The 21,497-nt window shown below is 40.7% G+C and overlaps 1 protein-coding gene across 1 annotated transcript in view; it reads left to right on the forward strand.

Moving 5' to 3' along the window:
* Window positions 1-21,497, forward strand: part of RNF213 (ring finger protein 213) — a 454,388-nt gene that overhangs the window by 274,947 nt on the left and 157,944 nt on the right. The window contains exons 29-33 of the mRNA XM_089682127.1: window positions 1,917-2,012; window positions 8,288-8,406; window positions 10,927-11,034; window positions 12,758-12,984; window positions 16,775-16,916. Of these exons, the coding sequence (XP_089538253.1) occupies window positions 1,917-2,012; window positions 8,288-8,406; window positions 10,927-11,034; window positions 12,758-12,984; window positions 16,775-16,916 (692 nt within the window). The remainder of the gene's footprint in view (window positions 1-1,916; window positions 2,013-8,287; window positions 8,407-10,926; window positions 11,035-12,757; window positions 12,985-16,774; window positions 16,917-21,497) is intronic.

Consider the following 21,497-nt stretch of genomic DNA (forward strand, 5'->3'; position numbering starts at 1 on the left):
ATCGGTCAGCAAAAAGCGGTGCAATGTGCATGATTGGAACGCATAGGTGCGAATTCGGCACCGCATCAGAATCGCAACCCGTTCATACGATCCGACTCTAGTGCGGACCCAAAAAAGGATCCTGCACCTTTTTGGTGCGGTGCAATTTGAACCATACATAATGTATGGCTCCAATCGCACTGCACACAAATTGCATGTGATTTGCACAGGAATGCGGTGAGGTTCCTGTGCGAATCACATGCGATGTACCGCACCGCATGTGCGAATTCGGCACCGCATCAGAATCGCAACCCGTTCATACGATCCGACTCTAGTGCGGACCCAAAAAAGGATCCTGCACCTTTTTGGTGCGGTGCAATTTGAACCATACATAATGTATGGCTCCAATCGCACTGCACACAAATTGCATGTGATTTGCACAGGAATGCGGTGAGGTTCCTGTGCGAATCACATGCGATGTACCGCACCGCATTGGTGTGAACCTAGCCTTAGAGAGCAACAATAAGAATTCTTAAAGCATCATGGATACACCTTAACAGGGGGCCTGACTCACTCCCAGAGCCAATACTGTTTTACGGTTTATTGGATTCTTCGTCTCTTTGTTTACCTGTTGTATGTTACTAGTTTAATATGCTTTTTTCTGTATGACAAAAGTGGCGTAACAATTTTAGAAATTTTAGAAAGACTGTTCCTTGTACTGTTTCTCTATGCACATACTAAATTTCTACAATAAAAAAGGGAAAACATGTCTTAAAAATATATCACATGGAGGACTTTTTGTCCTTTTTGTGCTATAAAAAAAGTTTAGCGAAAGTAACATAAATAAAAGTAAAAATAATATTGTTACACCCAAGCTCTTAAACCCCCCCCAAAAATATTTTTAGCCTGTCCTGCACATATATGCATACACGAACATAAACACGTTTGTTGGGGACGCTTGCATACGAAAACATTGCTTACGCTACATGCTGCTATATTACATGATGAGTGAGAGCAATATTTTAGACCCATTATTAATGGTTCACCTTAAACTGTTGACCTGTAGGGGCTTTTAAAGCGCTGCATATGAGAAATTGCTGAATTATGTTGTCATTTTAAAGCTTGGCATGTTGGGGATGTTCCTCCGGGTACTCTGGTTTCCTTCCACGCTCCAAAGACATGCTGTTAGGTTATTTGAATCCTGTCTAAATTAGGTGTGTGTATATATATATATATATTTATGTATTTATTTTATATATATAAAGCACTGTGTAAATTGACGGCACTATATAAGTACCTGACATAAATAATCTGTTTACTCAGCACATCCTCCTCTTTATATTTTACAAAAATCTGAGTAATATATTGCATTTCTTTGCCCTAAAATTAACTTTAGTGTGTTTTTTACTAACATTTTGTACATTCTAAACTGTTGTGCAAATATCATATCACATAAAAAATTGGAACTGCCACCATTTTATTCTATAGGGTCTACTTTCAGAAAATATACCGTATAATGTATGAGGGTTTTAACTAACCTCCAGGCCTAATATGATTTTTTAAATGCATGCAAAAAAAGCTCTGGAAGTGAAAGAGCTAAATTGTTGGAATCAAGAAGGGTAAGGTATAGGAATAGATTCAATAAAGAAAATATACAAAACTGAGCTTGATTGGAATTTCTTGTTGACTGCCAAATAACGATAAAATGACAATATAGATGACCATTCATATACCGTATTCATAACAATAAGCATAGTAATAGTCTAATATTATATAAGACTGAATATGTAACAAATGACAGTGAATACAGTTCAAAATAGGGTACCAAATAGAGCAATATAAATGGAATTTTTTCCTATGCTAAACACCAAAATACTGCCAAAGCTACAAATAGAACAGATAATTGCACATATAATTTCTTTCTATTCCTAATGCAGGAGTTTTCTCGAGAATTCATCTGGAAATACAATATTGATTATACAGACGGATTTTGAAGAAGGATCCCAAGGAGCAAATCTTGTTGCTTCAGCAAAGTAAGCTTGCTTGCCTACTGTACTGAAATTATAACAAAATTAAAGAGGAGTCTCAGTCATGTATACAAAAAGTAAAAGTCAGCAACTACAAGTACCAGTGTTGTCTTTATATAACCCGATATCTTCAATGCTCTTTGGTCCTGTTCTGGATTCAAGAGCTGACTGCTTCATGGTGGCGCAGGACTGAAGCACATATCATCCTCGCTTGGCCAACTATGACTTTTCTGATGTTGGTGGACCCAGCACATCCTCCCCTAGGCGAGTAATAAGGAAGTGGGATCAAGTTTTGCTATCCAAAAAAAGCTTTCCAAATGTGTTAGGGCTCATTTACACTTGCTTTGACTTTAACACACATTAAAGTTCTTACCGCTTCAACATGCTTTTTTGATGCTTTATTGAAGCTTTAATGAAGCTTGGCAAATGCTCTGTGTTGTTGATTTTTGATTTGTTTTAAAGAGGCCCAGTAGAACCTCAGCTCATTAGTACCCCCACTAAGCAGATCCCCAGCTCATTAGTACCGCTGTTCGGCATATCCCCAGGTCATTGGTACCCTCATTCAGCAGATCCCCTGATCAGTTGTACCCCCCCCCCCCCTCTGCTGATCATCCATCCCAGCTCTGCTGATCCCCCACTCAGTAGTAACCACCCAGTTCTGCTGATCCTCTGGTTTGCTGATCCTCCTTTATCTCTGTTCCCCGCTCACCTCCCGCTATATTGCTCCCACGCTGTGCACCACATGTGACATTGCTAGTTTCTCCTGCTCCAATCCCCCAGCTCTGCTGATGCTCTGCCTCTCTAATGTTCTCATGTTGTACACCACGTTTGCCGTTTGCTAGTTGCTCCACTCCAGTCCGGACCCTGCTCACTTTCCTGCTGCTCCCACGTTGCACACCAGGTGTGACATATGCCCCTCCTCCTCAAAAAACTACACTCCCTCGGCCTCAGAGATTCTGCTCTCTCCTGGCTCTCATCCTACCTGTCACAACGCTCTTTCAGCGTTACCTATAATGCTACCACCTCCCTCTCACTCCCCCTCTCTGTTGGGGTCCCTCAAGGCTCTGTCCTCGGGCCCCTTCTCTTCTCCATCTACACCTCCTCCCTTGGCCAACTCATACACTCTCACGGCTTCAACTACCACCTTTATGCCGACGACACACACAAATCTATCTCTCAACCCCCCACCTCACCCCCTCGGTCTCCGCCCGAATCACACACCTGCTGAGCGACATATCAGACTGGATGTCCACTTCCTTAAACTGAACCTCTCCAAAACCGAGTTTCTTGTCTTCCCCCCAGCCCGGCCACCACCCCCCATTGACTTCTCTATCACATCGAACAACGCTACCATCAAACCCGCCCCGCAGGCCAGAGTACTTAGTGTCATTCTGGACTCCAACCTATCCTTCCAGCCCCAAGTCCAATCTTTAACAAACTCGTGCAGACTCCACCTCCGCAACATCGCCAAAATCCGCACGTTCCTAACCCCAGAAACCACTAAACAGCTCATCCACTCCATCATCATATCACGACTCGACTACTGCAACTCCCTCCTCACTGGCCTGCCTCGCCGCTGGCTATGCCCGCTTCAGTCGATCCTGAATACGGCTGCCAGACTCATTCACCTTTCCAACCGCTCCGTCTCCGCCACCCCCCTCTGCCAATCTCTCCACTGGCTTCCGATTGCGCAACGGATCAAATTCAGAATCCTAACACTGACGTACAAAGCTGTCCACCATACTGCCCCAAATTACATCACTGACCTAATATCCAAGTACCACCCAGCACGCACACTCCGCTCCTCACAAGACCGCCTTCTCTCTAGTTCTGGTCTCCTCCTCCCATGCCCACCTCCAGGACTTCTCCAGGGTGTCACCCATCCTCTGGAACTCCCTGCCCCAACCCATCAGATTATCACCTACTCTCCTCTCCTTTAGGCGCACCCTGAAAACCCATCTCTTCAGGGAAGCCTACCCCACCCCCTGCTAACTTGCTGACCTCCTCCACTCTTCCTACCACTCCATCCCCCACAGCTATCTCCTCCTGTGCCACCATCCCCTCCCTCCTAGATTGTAAGCTCAAAAGAGCAGGGCCCTCAATCCCCTCATGTTTTTGCATTGTATTGGTATTGTTCTGTCACATGTTCTGTCCCCCTTTGTAATGTACAGCGCTGAGCGAACTATTGGAATTTTATAAATACTGTATAATAATAATAATAATATGCACCAGACACTCCCAGTATATATACACACGAACCAGAAGTGACTTCTAATGGTGACTTTTTGGTTCGCTTGTTGCTTTCCCAGTGCATCCGGGCATATCTCATACTTGCAGTCTATAAAACGTTCACTCAACAAATGTGACACACATCCTGCACAGCTCCAATGAAACTTGCTGTATGGTCACAATAGCACCCTCTAGTGGCTATAATAGGGTATTTGTTTTTAAATGCCAGAATCAAGAAAAACACATTATGTCCACTAGATGGCGTTTCTGATCATACAAAATAATCATATTACTCAGAATACAGCAAATTTAGTTGGAGCTGTGCAGATGTGTTCACAGTCGTTCAGTGAACTTTTTATACAGAAACCTCTAATTCTGTAAACAAAGTATGAGGTAAGGCATACAAGGAGCAGAAAACAAACCAACCTAGTTAATTATCATAAGAATGCTTTTTTACTTTTTAAACTCACTGAATGCACTCACATTCAGTAAAGGGTATGAAAATAACCAGGGGCCCTGCTGACTGAGGAACAGTGCCAGAAAAGGAAAGAATAGATGAGAAAAAAAACTTTGATCTGTGTAATCTGAACAGATCTGGAGGAGAGAGAGCTACAGATAAACAGGTACAACTTATGTAGGTGGATTTGTTTTATCGTCGTGTATCACCTGAGGCTAATCAAATCACTAGGTATATGTTGGGGTTTACGACCACTCTAAGTATCAATATTTATGCTCATCCCAAAGATTATATAATATTTGATCTGCTTAATCACTTAATAAACAATCTACATGAGTAAGGTAAACGCTGGTGTCATTTGTCCCTCTCAGTGGTTGGGCGGGTCAGTCTGATAAAAATGATGTGTTTGTCCCAAATTTATATATTCTTTAATGAACTTATATGGCAACCTATGGCTTATGGTTATGGACACCCAGTATGAAAGAGAGGACAAGCCAAAATGAAGTTCGAATTTATGCATTGCCCTCCTGAGGATGGCAGCTTGGTTATTCCAGCTTTGTGGCTATATTTTGTGCTTCACAATTGCAATATTTAGCTAGACTATACAATACGGATAAAAGGATCTTACTCACATCCTCATATTCTAGAAACCATGTCTCTTGCATCCTTCCATACATAATATATAAAATATACATACCCCCTTATTGGGAAACCTTGGGCTGCTTGAGTATTTTTGAAAATTGGAAAACTTTAGGAATCACTCATGTACACCATGTTTTTGCTAACAATAATATGAAGTCCTTCCAGCAACTGCAAGATACTTTTTTTTTTTTATTCCAAGAATACAATTTTTCCAGTACTTGGAAAGACATGCCATGCAGACCCGAGGTGTTTTCCTCTTAATTTTGACAGAGCTGAGCTGCTCACAACCTACTCTGTTCCATGATAAAAAAAAAAGAGGATATATCCCACATTTACACTACCCTACTGGGGGGCGGAAATGCTTAATGCTTACACCCCCCTCCATAGAGGTTAAGTGGGAACAGGACTGGGGAACAGTGGAACACCATCCCACTTCCTTCTCCAACACTAAATGGCTCACACAATTATTTGTCGCTCACAGGGTATACAGGACTCCATAATGGCTACATTTGGACATAGAGATTTCCATAACTGGCTTAGATGTTGTACCACAATGGGTGATCTGAGTGATATTCTTTGATGTCCCAAATTATTCCAATATTTAGGACATTTAGGATATCTAGAAAACTCTACACTGACTTATATACTTGGTCCGTTTGAGATTTCTATTGACCAGTTTCAGACTTCTGTGATTTGCAGACTGTTATTCCTGGCTAGAAAGTTAGTGGCAAAGAAATGGCTCTGGACAAACTGCTTCCACAATCATATGTGGTTTAAAGAGGTCAATTTGTATTTCAGGCTGGAAAAACCTATGGATCGAAAATGGGGCTATCATAATAATTTTTAATGCTATTTACTGTGGAATGCACATCATTTTTTTGGAATGTCAACCTGTTATGCATCCATATCTAGCATATCTCATGGTCCTATTACTGTTTTTTTAATTGTCAGCTGTTCACAATTGACTAACAAAACAGACTACTGATAATGTTTCCTAAACTTGTTGTAATGTCAATATGCTCTTTTTGTCCCTGCCTTTCGAGAAAGAGGTCTCTTTATTCTGTGGCAATTACACGATTTAATAACATTAACATTTTTCAAGACAGACGCTCACTTTAAATCTTTTGCACAGCTTCCATTGGAATTTAACTTACCCACATCTGAGTTTTCCAGATACATTCAAATATTTCTTACTTAGTCACTATTCTTCAACATCTACGGCTGGTGCTAGACTACTTTGCGTCCTAGGCAAGATCAGCTACTTGCGTGCCCCCTCCCCCCCCAAAAAAACAAAAAAACTTAAACATTTTTAGCCTGTGCAGGAGTGCTTTCTCATCTCCTTGCCAACATTTGCTCTGTGTGGAGACTGGGGAGCTAGGAGGAAGTGCTGTTGAAGGGCACCTCATTGGCTGGATACCTCTTCACGTATTTGGCTGAAGTTTGCAGGAGACGGCTTTGTCTCCAGCTAACAGCATCCAATCTTGTCTGGGGACAGTGACACCAGGATCCAGAAGTGATGTTTTATATGTTGCTTCTGGGTTGTTAACAGGAGAGGGAGATCAGTGAACAGGTGTTCACTGATCTCCCTCCCTTCTACCGGTGGCACCCACCATGCAGGTCCCAGATCTACTGATGAAAGCACAGAGCCTGGGAAGCATGGCAGGGCACATGGGGGTGGGAGCGATCTGCAGGCTGCACAGCTATTGGATCATTTCCACCTGACAGTCAGCCTGTCATGTTTACACACACTCAATGAGATGCTCCTTGTTAGATCTTATTCACACTTGTGTTTGAAGTACATTAAAAATGTGTGCTAAGCCACACTTTTACAGTCCCCCAACCATTCCCCATTATGCTGCAAAGGCACAGCCACTGTAGTACAGGGTTTTACACAACACCCCACCACTATTGCCGTACTACAGTGGCACAATAAGGAGAGGTTGGGGGACAATAAAAGTGTGGCTTAGCGCACATTTTGAATATCCCTCAAACACAAATGTAAATAAGAACTAACAGGAAGCATTTTGCTGTGCTTATGTGATTGTCATCATTATCATGATGATGATCACAGTACAGAAGGTGCTGTGTGTCTCTCTGTATACAGCATATGGCTGTATTTCTGTCTGTGCCTCAGAAAACAGAAATTGTGACCTTGCCTGTGCACTGGGTTCCCATTGCTGCCTGTGCCCTTGGCCATTTCTCTGTTGAATCACCTCCCATCACCAGACTACAGCCTTGCCTTCTGCAGTGGAGGAAGGGATAATCACACTGCCAGTGAAAGGCTGTGAGCAGTTGTGGCTGGCCACCACTGATCAGCTTTGCAAAGCGCCTCGTGGCTTTAGCTGCCTGCGCCCGAAATATAAGAGTCCCTCTCTGAGCCTCTAGCCAATGGCTCTTCACTTAACTGTTGTCTCTCGCCAGCTGTACCCTTACAGTTTATAACTGGTTCATCAGAGCTGTCAAAACCAATGCGGCATGGCATGTCCTTGATATTTTTTGTATGATATACACTGTCTTGTATTTACCATATATTTTTGTCCTTTGACCTTCCAAATATGTTTTGTCTTTTTGACCTTAAAAAGAAATTGTAAACAAAAATAAATACTGTTGGACACAGTATGGGGTCAAGGTATTAAACTACAGTGGATATTTTGATTACTAGCTCAGTAATTCACATATGTCTTCATGCAATGCTGTAATTCTTATTTGCTTGTCTTACTAATTTACACAAAATCTTCTGTGGTGCTTATGGGGAAACTGCTTTATTGATTTTATTTAGTTAAGTTTTTGCCTCTCTTATCCTATATGCAGTATATATTCTATAATTTTTGTAGATGATGTGTTCTTATTATGCTTCTAATTGTAAGAGTGTCTGATTGTGTTGTTAATTGAAAATTACAGGACTTTTACATTTCAATATAAGGATGTAAAAAAAAGTCTTTGTTGTTTTTAGGTACTCTGCTGTGAATGAGATACAAAAGGTGAATCTCAAAGAAGTGTCTGTATTTGTCTATTTCATAACCAAACTTCCCAGAATGCAAGGAGGCACTTCTTATGTGGGCTTCCGAGGTGGTAAGTTACTATCTGAACCCCTCTCCAGCTATGACTAATGCAGCTCTGTTTACAGCCCTCACCTTTGAACACACCCCCTTCAATTGCCGTCATCTTCAGCTTCCTCCTTCAAACCTCCACCATCTTCCACATATTTACAGTTGTAAAAAGCACTTCTCAGCAACACACTTATTCGGCTTTGCTTCTCCCCCACCAGGCAAGAGATGGTGATCACTGAGGTGATGAACCCTCTCTTTCCCGCCCATGAACACACAATGACCAGCCAACTGCCCCTCTCTTGTTCCCGTCCTAAGTGCTGGGACAGGGAGGATTCTGAGGGAGCGAGGGGTGCCGTCACTTATAATATTTATAGGTGAAAGCAGTAAGCACAGGGACAGTTCTGGCTGAAAACAAAACATTGCCTCTTAATATCATATATTAAAATAAAGTGGATACTGAAACAAAATCTTGATCTAAAAAAAGCTTCTCTCTGAATGTGTTCGTATTTGGTGCTGTTAGTCCTCTCTGTGCCATGATCAGAAAATTCCAAACATGTTTCCTAAAATAACTAGTAGTATGGTTTGTGCATTAAAGGAATTCTATGTTCACAGCATACACTTTCATTTCATCACATCACCATTTTAATATCAATACAAACAATAGTTATTTTTGACAATCCAGTATAACCTTGTATTAAATCCCCACTCTATGCTTATGGTATTCTCCTATACCCCAAAATAAAGCTATATCCAGCAGTGATAAATCATGTTGAACAATATAAGCTCCCATCTTTTAAAGAACCTTGTATCAAATAATGTAAATTAGGATAATCCCACTATGGCGCTTAAAAAACTAATATACATAGTAAGGAACTGAAATATAAATACGCATCATCTTCACTCAATCCCCCCATGAAACAAGATAAACAGTGTCTTTCTTAAACAATAAGTTCACCTTTATTTAGGATGGAGCATGTAAGTTGTTCCAACTCCTGCCCCGTCTCCCCCCCCAATTCCCTCTCCCTGTGACAGCGGGCGGGAAAATTTCTCCATGCACCCTCTCTCATGATTTAAAAACAGCGTGGCTATGCGGGGCTCCACCCATGGAGCTGCATCCTTTATTTACAGAGTACTGTGAAAGAATTGCCTACATCTACTGTTGGCTTCTGAGGCCGACGGCTTATAGTTCTTTATGAACCGTGAGGGTGCTGGTGAGCAGTATTATAGTCCATTGATTTTTCCTACAGTTTAGTAACTATATGCCTGTATGTGATGTACAGGCAGACAGCTTACTGAGGGTCTGTAGGATCCAGGCATAGCAGATCGTAGGTGCAGTGCCTTAACAGGCTGCAAAGTGAAAAAAATTAATAAACTGTCACTTTTTTTTTACCTGCAAAAGATGTGTATTTAATATTTTTTTTGTAAAAGGTGAACTTACCCTTTATATAATGTGTCCATAGAGCAACATAAGATCTTCTTAATCATCTCCAGCCAGGACACTTTAATAGTGTTTCTTGCCAACCAGCCGTGTATAATCACCAGGTGCAGCCACCACCTTCTAATGGACATGCAGTACACTCACTGATTTTTATTGCCCAGCTCTCTCAAGTAGGGGAAACAAGCACAATACACCTCGTAGGTCATCTTCAGCTCCACATTTCTAAATACTACATTTCCCATGGTACCTTGCTGCCTTCAAGCAGTAATTCTTGTACTCACTCTTCCTAAATCTCCTCTTGTCAGTCCCTCTGTACTGTAGTTCAGAAGCCAGGCTCTGCGAAAAGTGTGATGCAGCAGGGCCCTCGTACAGGGTATAGTGAATATGTATCACCAAATTGAAGGTGGTAAATGTGTAGGGATCTTCACAAAGTAAGTTTACAAACTTCAATATCATTCAGATTAATAGGAGTAGGCTAGAAATAATTGAAATACAATGTGGAAATTAGTATATAATTTTACATTTTGACTATACATATGCCTTAAAGGCCAAATCTCCCCAAACAGATATTTAGTTTGGGTGGATGCAGGTGGTTTGAATCACCTGCTAGATTCCTTATATCTCTTGGACACCAGTATCATCAGCTCTGCTTTACGCTACAAATTAGAAGTATTTCATGTTGCACAAGCAGCTCAATGAGTCAGAAGAGGGTTACACCCCCATTCTTTTACCCTACATATACCTGATCTAAGAAAAACCTAGGTGAAGGGCGAGTCAAAGTGAGCAGCTGATACTGGGCTTTCTGTTTAGCAAACTCATCATGCTTTGAAAAATCAATGCCACTGTTAAAATTTTATTTGCAGAATAAATATTTGTCTACAAATAATCAACACAATATGAAACAGTTTATAAATGTGTCAGTTTAAATAATTATTAAAAACAAAGTTTCTTTATAATGAATGAACAATACAGACTACTTGATAATGAGGGAAATTGAAAATGGAAACTGAGGCAAAATTTGCGTTTCCAGAAACCCTGAGCAATGTGAGATGCCAGTGGACAATTTAGTATGAATGACCCAATAATGATCTGTGTTCTTTGTAGGATTGTGGCAGTCCATTCACATTGATGATCTGAGGGAGTCTAAGGATATGGTGGAGGATGTAACAGCACTTCAGGATCTCGCTATAAGCAGTCTGTTCTTTACTGAAGGTAAACTGGTGAAATGGAAACATGAAGGCATTTCAACAAGAGCAGATGCTTTTAAGTGATTAAAACTACAAAACTGCTCCTATGTTGGAGGATCTCAATGATGTTCTACATCTATGCCCCGCATTATTCCATTTGCAATCATTTTTATGAATTTTAAAAGAAGACCGCATACAACCCAAAATATGCCTCCCTTTTATTGCACATTGCTCTAGACTCGTAATTAAAGTTAAATGCCAACAGTGGAGAGAGAACAGCAAATAATCATATGAGACATGTCATATAGAGATAAGTAGCAGTAAATTAAGTCCACATCTATGTGGATTGCACATAAATGTCAGCAAAATGTAACTTGTAGGTTACCCATTGTATTAGCAACTGTGTCACAAGGTAGGGGTCCATTCGTTACCAATAATGGAGTAATAGAACAACTGAGGGAATCTTAATTTTCGTTTAGCAATATAGAGAGTATCATTTCCCAGACAGACAAGATTATTAGGCATATGTAGAGGGCTGCAGATAAGATATCCATGGATTCCAAACCCTCTCAAATTTTGTCTGACTATCCTGCATTATTCCAATAGTTGTAAGAATCAGAATCCTTCCTATCCTAAATCAAGGCAATGGTACACATCTATCTAAAAGACTACTTGAGGAAATGGCTGCTGCATTTCTTCTTCCTTAAAGGATAGGTTCACCTTCTGGAACATGGTGCATATGCCACACATTTTTCGAGCTACGCCCCTATAATTTCACCTTGTTGTGACAGCGAGCCGAGGATCTTCTCCACAATCTCACTGTCACAATTTTATTTTTAAATTGTGCCCACCCAGCTGCGTCATTTATTCAGAGTTCTGTGAATGGAAGAACTACAAGTTCCGACAGCCTTTTCTCAACAAACTACCAGGGCGCTGTTGAGCACTCAAGGTTGTTCATTGATGCCTTATGTCAGTGTGTAACTGCCTCTCCATACAAGGTACGATCAGACAGCTTACATTTACAGTCTGCAAGAGCCCTAAATTGCACCCGCAATCTGCTGTTTGTGAGTGCAATTACAGGTTTCCAATAAAATAGGTGAACTTATCCTTTAGGCCTCATGCACACAGGACGTTAAACAAACCTCTCCTAGAAGCTGTCCTACTGGGTGAACTTATCCTTTAGGCCTCATGCACACAGGACATTAAACAAACCCCTCCTAGAAGCTGTCCTCCTGACAGCAGTGTTTCTGCAGAAAAAACGCCTGACGCTGGTAAAAGTAACGCTTTTACAAGCGCTTAGGTGCGTTTAGAAGTGTCAACCGCTTGGGCATTAATTAATTTATTTGGCCAGAATGATAATTTATTCTGGCCATTGAAATTAATTAACGCTCAAGTGCTAAACGCGCCTAGTGCTTAGACGAGTTTTTCTGCCAAAACGCTGCTGCTCCTGAATGCACTGGCTCTGGGTTTTTTCTCCGTCCTGATAAACGCTACTGCTACTAAAAGCTTCTAAAAGTCTCTGTGTGCATGGACACATAGGATAACATAGAGGGCTATTTGGAAGCAGTAAAAATAAAGTCTGACTCCCCTAAAAGTGGCTGCAGAAACACTGTGTGTGCATGAGGCCCTAATCACCTCTCTTCTCCTCTTCTGTAGTTAGTCATTAAAAGAGACAATCTCATCTATGTGACCAAATTGAAACACATTCTTTGTGTGAAGTTCTGCTTTGATACATTTGCTTGTTACAGAGAAAAAAAAAACAGTAAAGGAAGATGCCACACACATAACAAACTTAGAAAATGAGATGGAGGTAGAATTGACCCATGAAAATGAATACAGGGAAATCCAAGCCAGAACTGAAGAGGGCATGAACGTAGAGATGGAGCTAGATACAGAAGAAAAAATGGAGACTGAAAATGAAACTTTTCAAGACCAGAAAATGGAAACTGATGTTCCACTGCCAAGACCTGAGGATGTAAGAATGTATCCATATTTGCACTAAATAGATGATAATGTTTTGTTAGTTGTAACGTTTTTAGTGTAACCACAGAGGTTTCTGAAGGCAAGAAAACAGCAGGGCTGGCTTTAGACAGAATGGGACCCATTGTAATAATCTCTGGTACTGCAGCATATTTTTTTATAGGAAAGCTGTAGTGCTTTGTATGCATATTTTTTTTAGCCATTGAAATATAAATATCACAGATTTCTTATCTAATACTTGCTACCAGCAGGTTGCACTCTAAAGACTTGATGACTGCATATTCTCAGTTTTCCTTCTGTGCGATGAAGATATTGAATAATATGTTTTTATGTGTAATTACAATTAGAAAGAAGCATTCAACAAGTGTAGAACAAATTCTGGACTTCCTTAATAAAACTAGTGCAGAAAATAATGAGACATTCAAAACATTTAAGCCAGTGTTTCAACTTTTTCCAGTCGGGGTGCCCTTGAAAAGTATTTTCAGTCATGAAAATCAATCACAGCAGGTCACATGACAGTTGTATGCAATGGATGGCTTCCTTTCATGCCATCCATTGTATACAAGTGTGTCTAGTTGTAAATGGTCACCGCTATCACATGCAAAAACTGGGCCAATCACAGCCCAGCTGTGTCATGTGATTAGCCATGGCCAAATCACAGCTAAGCACAAAAAAAACCCCCTGAATTAATCGATTTCATTCAGGGAAATGCTTGCTTATAGCAAAGTAATTCTTTGCTATAAGCAAATTGTGTAAAAAAAAATAAAAATAAAATACCAATCACTTCCCCAAAGTAGTACAATGTTACTATGGTAACACTATACTACTTTGGTCATAGTGAAATATGAAAAAAAAATCTTAAAAAAAGAGAAAAAAAATGTAATAAAAAAAGATAATTTTTTTCTTTTCTACTGTCACCAGTCAGCGTACCTGATCACCGTCATGCCAGTTATATGATGACGCTGTACTGCACTGGTGACAGTATGTAAAAAAAATAGAAAAATTAAAAACATTTTTTAATTTTTTAATTTTCCTAAAAATTATGACAAAAAAATTACAACTTCAAAAAACTTGCCATGCCTGTTATGAAATACGTCAGACTGTCTACTTTGCAAAAAGTGGTCGTTTGGGAGATATCTGTACTGTTTTGACATTCAAGAAATTAGATTGGCTGTCAGTACTTCAGGATTGATCAATTTTCAGATATATCCCATAGTTTGTGAACTCTATAACTTTCCTACAGACGAAATAATACATCCTAATTTGGGTTATTTTCACCAAAGAAATTTTGCAGAATTCATCTTGGCCTAAATTTATGAAGAACAATTATTTATTTGCAAACTTTTATAACAGAAACAAAGAAAAACGTGTTTTTTTTTTTTTTTCAAAATTTTCGGTCTTTTTTTTGTTAATTTAGCAAAAAATAAAAACCCCATTGGTGATTAAATACCACCAAAAGAGAGCTCTAGTTGTGTGAAGAAAATGATAAAATTTTAGTTTGGGTACAGTGTTGTATGACCGCACAATTGTCATTCAAAGTGTGAGAGCGCGGAAACCTGAAAATTGGCCTGGGCAGGAAGGGGTAAAAGTGCCCTGTATTGAAGTGGTTAATGCTCTCCTTGCCCGTCCTGTCAGTTTAGGTGGATGGCCATGTCTTGGTAGGTTTGCAGTTGTGCCATACTCTCTTCCATTTTAGGATGATGGATTGAGCAGTGCTCCATGAGATGTTCAAAGCTTGGGATATTTGTTTATAACCTAACCCTGCTTTAAACTTCTCCACAATTTTATCCGTGACCTGTCTAGTGTGTTCCTTGGCCTTCATGATGCGGTTTGTTCTCTTAACAAACCTCTGTGGGCTTCACAGAACAGCTGCATCTATACTGAGATGAAATTACACACAGATGGACTCTATTTACTAATTAGGTGACTTCTGAAGGCAATTGGCTCCTCTAGATTTTAGTTAGGGGTATCAGAATAAAAAAAATTTGAAAACCATTTATCATTTTTCTTCCACTTCAGAATTATGTGCCACTTTGTGTTGGCGTATCACATAAAATCCCAATAAAATGTGGTTGTAACATGACAAAATGTGGAAAATTTCAAGGGGTATGAATACTTTTTCAAGGCACTGTGCATATTGTGTGTGTATGTATATATATATATATATATATATATATATATATATATATATATATAGAGTGTATGTGTCTGTGTACATATATACACACTGCTCAAATAAATGTAAGGAAAACACATCAGATCTCCATGAGGAAAAATATAATGCTGGATATCTACACTGATATGGACTGGTAATGTGTTAGGAACTTGAGAATGCCCAATCGTTTGATGGAAATGAAAATTATCAACCTACAGAGGACTGAATTCAAAGACACCCCAAAAATCAAAGTGAGAAAATGATGCAGCAGGCTAGTCCATCTTGTTGAAATTTCATTGCAGCAACTCAAAATGGTACTCAGTAGTTCGTATGGCCCCCACGTGCGTGTATGCATGCCTGACAATGTTGGAGCATGCTCCTAATGAAACAACAGATGGCGACTGCACCAGCGTAGGGTTTGACAATGGGTCCAAGGATTTCATCCTGATACCGAATGGCAGTCAGGGTGCCATTGTCTAGCTTGTAGAGGTCTGTGCATCCCTCCATGGATATGCCTCCCCAGACCTGCTGGAGGTCATTTTGTAGGGCTCTGGCAGTGCTCATTCTGTTTTTCCTTGCACAATAGAGTAGATATCGGTCCTGCTGATGGGTTAAGGATTTTCTACGGTCCTGCCCAGCTCTTCTAGAGTAACTGCCTGTATTCTGGAATCTCCTCCATGCTCTTGAGACTGTGCTGGGAGACACAGCAAACTTTCTGGCAATGGCACGTATTGATGTGCCATCCTGGAGGAGTTGGAATGCCTGTACAACCTCTGTAGTTTCCAGATATCGTCTCATGCTACCAGTAGAGACACTGACCCTAGCCAAATGCAAAACTAGTGCAAACAGTCAGAAAAGATGAGTAGGGAAATAAATGTCAGTGGCCTTCACCTGTAAAACCATTTCTTGTTTTGGGGGTGGTCTCACTGTTGCCCCTCTAGTGCACCTGTTGTTAATTTCATTAACACCAAAGCAGCTGAAACTGATTAACAACCCCCTCTGCTACTTAACTGACCAGGTCAAATATCCCAGGAGTTTAGCTGACTGGGTTCTATACTCTGATTAATAAGTGTACCTTTAATTTTTGGAGCAGCGTGTGTATTTGTGTATATATATATATATATATGTGTGTGTGTGTGTGTGTGTGTATGTGTGTGTGTATATATATATATATATATACACACACACACACGCTATTGTAGTTAATAACATTACAACTAATACCAAGTTCTTTGTAAACCAATAACTGTTACAAACCTATAATTCACCATTGTCTGCAGTTCCTTTGAGACAATTTAACCATATTTCGTTGATTATTATGAACACTTCAAAAGCCTATAGGTCCAAAGTAAATATTATAATATTTTCACATATACCCTTGTAAGTTTGCCCTCCAGTGACTGATTATAAATTTGTAACTGGCACTTTTGCTGAACGGTTGCTGAAAATGAGCCAAGAAAGAACAGAGATCTCTCTGGCCAATTTCCATCTCAGTGTCTGCTTCCAATTCTGGGGAGTTTTGTCCATCTTTGTGTATTATGGAATGCATTTTTGCATTTTCCCCTATAAAAAAGTTTATTCCTGTATCTGTAATATCATACAAGTTTTTTTTTTTTTCATGCATTTACAGATTTTGGACACCACCATTCTCATCCGCAGCTGTGTTCAGAATGCCATAGGTTTACTGAGAGATGAAGAGAATGTTGAAAGCCGCAGCACTAGGAGGATTGAGATCTTAATAAGCCTCTTGAGCACAGATGATCAGATAAAAAGTATGTTTACCTGATATTTTTATGAATTTATTTTAGCTTGCTTTAGATTTATATGATTAGATATGGCATGCCTTTTGGTGTTTAAAATACAGCATGTAGCTGTGTAAATATGTGGTTTGTAATTCTGCTGTAGTCAGTATAGAGGTTTGTCAAAACTCTTCAGATGAATGATGCTTTTAATTATTTTTAATTTATAGCTTGGTTTAATTGAAAAATGACTTTACTGGTACCAGCTTCTAAAATAAAAATTACAGGCCATTCAAGGTCATAGGATTCTAAGCCTGATGGCTGACAACCATTAAAAACACCATAACTTCTTCTCTGTTTAACCACTTCCCAACCATGCTATAACCGAAGGATGGCTACAGCACGGTTGTCTAGTTCTGGGAGGACGTCCATGGATGTCCTCCCAGAACATGCTCCCTGCGCACCCCAAGCGGCGCGCACCCGGTGCCGCCAGTGATTGCTTTGTCCTACGGATACAGCTGATCACATGATACGGTAAAAGGTCAATCACAGCGGCCTTTTACCACATGATTAGCTGTGTCCAGTGACAAAATATAATGAAATATAATTGCCGGTTATCAGCTGCACTTTCCTCACGCTGTTACAGCATGAGGAAAGTACTGACAAGAATTGGCAATTGTCAGTGAAGGGATCGGCACTGATCATCAGGGCACTGATGATCAGTGCCCAGCAGTGCTGCCCATCTGTGCCCATCAGTGCCGCCCACCTGTGCCTTCAGTGCTTCCCACCTGTACCCATCAGTGCCACCCACCTGTGCCCAGCAGTGCCACCGATCTGTATCGCCTAGCAGTGCTGCCCAACAATGCCGCCCAGCAGTGCCCCAGTCAATGCCCAGCTGTGCCGTCATTGCCACCCATCAGTGCTGCCCATCAGTGCAGCATCATCATTGCTGCCTATCAATACCACCTATCAGTGCCCATCAGTGCTGCCTATCCATGCCACCTCATCAGTGCTGCCTATCAGTGCCCATCAGTGATGCCTATCAATGCAGTCTCATCAACGCACATCAGTGAAGGAAAAAAATTACCTGTTTGCAAAATTTTATAATAGAAACACAGAAACTTTTTTTTTTTCACATTTTTTGCTTTTTTTTGGTTATAGTGCAAAAAATAAAAATTTCATATGGGTACAGTGTTGCATCACCGCGCAATTGTCATTCAAAGTGCGACAGCGCTGAAAGCTGAAAATTGGCCTGGGCAGGAAGGGGGACCAGTAGGCAAGTGGTTAAAGAGTAATAAATATAATTTTTACTGCACTTACTGCAATATAGACTTTTTACTGCACTTACTGCAATATGGTCTGAACAGAAAATCTAAAATGTTGATTTTTGTAAACGGCAGACAGTAAGGTAACAGGGTCGATACACACAGCTGACTAGCTGTCTTGCTGACTCTCTTGCTTCAGTAGATTGTGCCACTGACCTAGAATAAGCATGTAGGTAGCTTTTGCCTTTTCTCTAACTTTCTAGTTCTGCAAATTGTTCCAGGTTGGTAACTCAGAATGTACTCAGAATGAGATCAGGAATGGTAGCTCCAGATTTTTCTCATAATAGATTTACTTTAAAGTGTATTTTCAAGCAATACCCAAATTTACCTCCAAACATTTCTCTCCCCCTTATATATATATATGTACACTATATTGCCAAATGTATTGGAATGCCTGCCTTTACACGCACATAAACTTTAATGGCATCCCAGTCTTAGTCCCTAGGGTTTAATACTGAGTCGGCCCACCCTTTGCAGCTTTAACTGCTTCAACTCTTTTGGGAGGGCTGTCCATACAGTTTAGGAATGTCTATGGAAATGTCTGACCATTCTTTCAGAAGCCCATGAGTGAGGTCAGGCACTGATGTCGGACGAGAAGGCCTGGCTTGCAGTCTCCATTCTAATTCATCCCAAAGGTTTTCTATCCGGTTGAGGTCAGGACCAGTCAAGTTTCTCCACCCCAAACTCGCTCATCCATATCTTTATGGACCTTGCTTTGTACACTGGTGCGCAGTCACGTTGGAACAGGAAAGGGCCATCCCCAAACTGTTCCCACAAAGTTGGAAGCATGAAATTGTTCAAAATGTCTTGGTATGCTGACACTTTAAGAGGTCTCTTCACTGGAACTAAGGGGCCAAGCCCAACCCCTGAAAAACAACCCCACCATAATCTCCCCTCCACCAAATTTTACCCTTGGCTCAGTGCAGTCAGATAAGTACCATTCTCCTGGCAGCCGCCAAACCCAGACATGTCCATCGGGTTGCCAGACAGAGCGGCATGATTCATCACTCCAGAGAACATGTCTCCACCGCTTTAGAGTCCAGTGGTGGCGTTCTTTACACCCTGGTCACATCAAAGCTGATTTTGAAATCGTATGACTTACAGTGAAGTCGCACGATATCAAAGTCGGGAGACTTGCCGGTTTTGCAAGACATCCGACACAGATGTCTATGAAAATCGCACCAAAAGTAGTGCATGCACTACTTTAGAGATCAGTGCGGCTACAACCAAGTCGGAACTGCACCAATATGACCGCTCTGATAGCGAACAATAGGATGTGACTTGGCATATGATTTGTAAGTCGCATGGCATGCAAATCGTATGCCAAGTCGCACCCGATATGACTGGGGTGTAACACCACTGCATCCGACGCTTTGCATTGCACTTGGTGATGTAAGGCTTGGATGCAGCTGCTCAGCTATGGAAACACATTCCATGAAGCTCTCTATGCACTGTTGCTATGCTAATCTGAAGGCCACATGAAGTTTGGAGGTCTTTAGCTATTGACTCTGCAGACAGTTGGCGACTTCTGCGCATTGTGTGCTTCAGCATGTGCTAACCCCGCTATGTCAATTTACGTGGCCTACCACTTCATGGCTGAGTTGCTGTTGTTCCCAGTTATTTCCACTTTGTTATAATACCACTAACAGTTGACTGTAGAATATTTAGTAGCAAGGAAATTTAATGGATGGACTTATTGCACAGGTGGTTACCTATCACGGTACCACGCTAGAAGTCACTGAGCTCCTGAGAGCGACCCATTCTTTCACAAATGTTTGAAGAAGCAGTCTGTATACCTAGGTGCTTGATTTTATACACCTGTGGCCGGTATATATATATATATATATATATATATATATATATATATATATATATATATATATATATATATATATATATATATATAATCAGCATATTACTCCCTGTGCCATCTCATGAGGCTTGTAAAATTCTTGAATTCTCGCAGGAGCAGCTGCTGGGGGGTCAGTTCCTATTATCCAGGGCATGCCTTCCGAGATCTAAATCTTCCAAGAGCCCTTTTCCTATACAAAATGTGTGGGCAGGCTCTTAGTGGTCAAAAAAGCAACTTTGTTTTGCCGCAATATAAATCAACATATGCTTGTGGAGTGGGATAGAGAGTGGCTAGGAATTAGCAGAATTCTGTAATTTAATAGGCAAGGCTAACAATGCTGCTTAGGATTTCAGTGCAGTAAAGGCACTGTGTTGTCATCCTAAACAGAAAATTACTGTGGGAGCATACTGGATTCCAAACAGATCAACAGTTGGTTTTCTTACCTTTTTTTTAAAGGGGTAACAATTTGGGAAATGTGTATGTATTGCAAAGATGTACTCCATATCCTATTGTTATTTTACCCTGACATACACTTTAATTCTTCCCCCTGCCAGAGTTTGAAAGATTGATCATAGAATGTGATTTGTCCTTACAGGCAGACAGCTGCTGCTTTCATTAATCTGCAGCAAGTTGCAAGATAAAAGTTATTTTATTTCAGGAGCTAGGAAGGTAGCATTCATAAATTCTACTCTCCAGTGTATACTCTCCAGTGCACCAGGAATCAATTGCCAAAGGAAGGCCAGGGGACCAAAGCTAGTGGTGGCCTATGGATAACGTGTGGGGGATGCAGCCCTCCTCAGATGGGGAAAATCAAAAACTGGAAAAGAGCAAACAGGTGGTGCAAACTCCTAGTGCATTATCCACAGTTTATTAAAAAATGTGTAAAACACAAAAACATACACACAAACGTAGCATGTATAAATGCTTTGGATGACAGTGGAGTTGGCCACAACATGGGCAAGATGTCCAACTGTCAGTGCGGTCGGGTTACTGATGCGTTTCATGAGCGAGTCCCTTTCCTCAAAGCTCTGACGAAAGGGACTTGTCCACGAAACACGTCAGAAACCCCAACCGCACTGACAGTTGGACATCTTGCTCATGTTGTGGCCATCTCCATTGTCATACAAAGCATTTATACATGCTACATTTGTGAGTGTGTTTTTGTGTTTTACACATTTTTGAATAAACCGTGGATAATGCACTAGATGTTTATGCCACCTGTTTGCTGGAGGGAACGTTTTGTAGCCTTTTTCTTAATTTCAGGGAAAGCAGTTCTTTATAAGAGCAAATTTTGGTACCTAGACTGGAATGGAATGAACTTTGGTACTACGTATTTTTCTTTTCCCACTGTACACACATTTTTCTGTTGGTCAAAACACATTTCACAGTCTGCATATAAAACCTCAAAAGCAGTATGTATGGAAATGCATAACACAA

The sequence above is a fragment of the Staurois parvus genome, unplaced genomic scaffold (genome assembly GCF_062004578.1).
Source record: "Staurois parvus isolate SC_StPar_1 unplaced genomic scaffold, SC_StPar_1.0 ptg000286l, whole genome shotgun sequence".
NCBI classification, from domain to species: Eukaryota; Metazoa; Chordata; class Amphibia; order Anura; family Ranidae; genus Staurois; species Staurois parvus.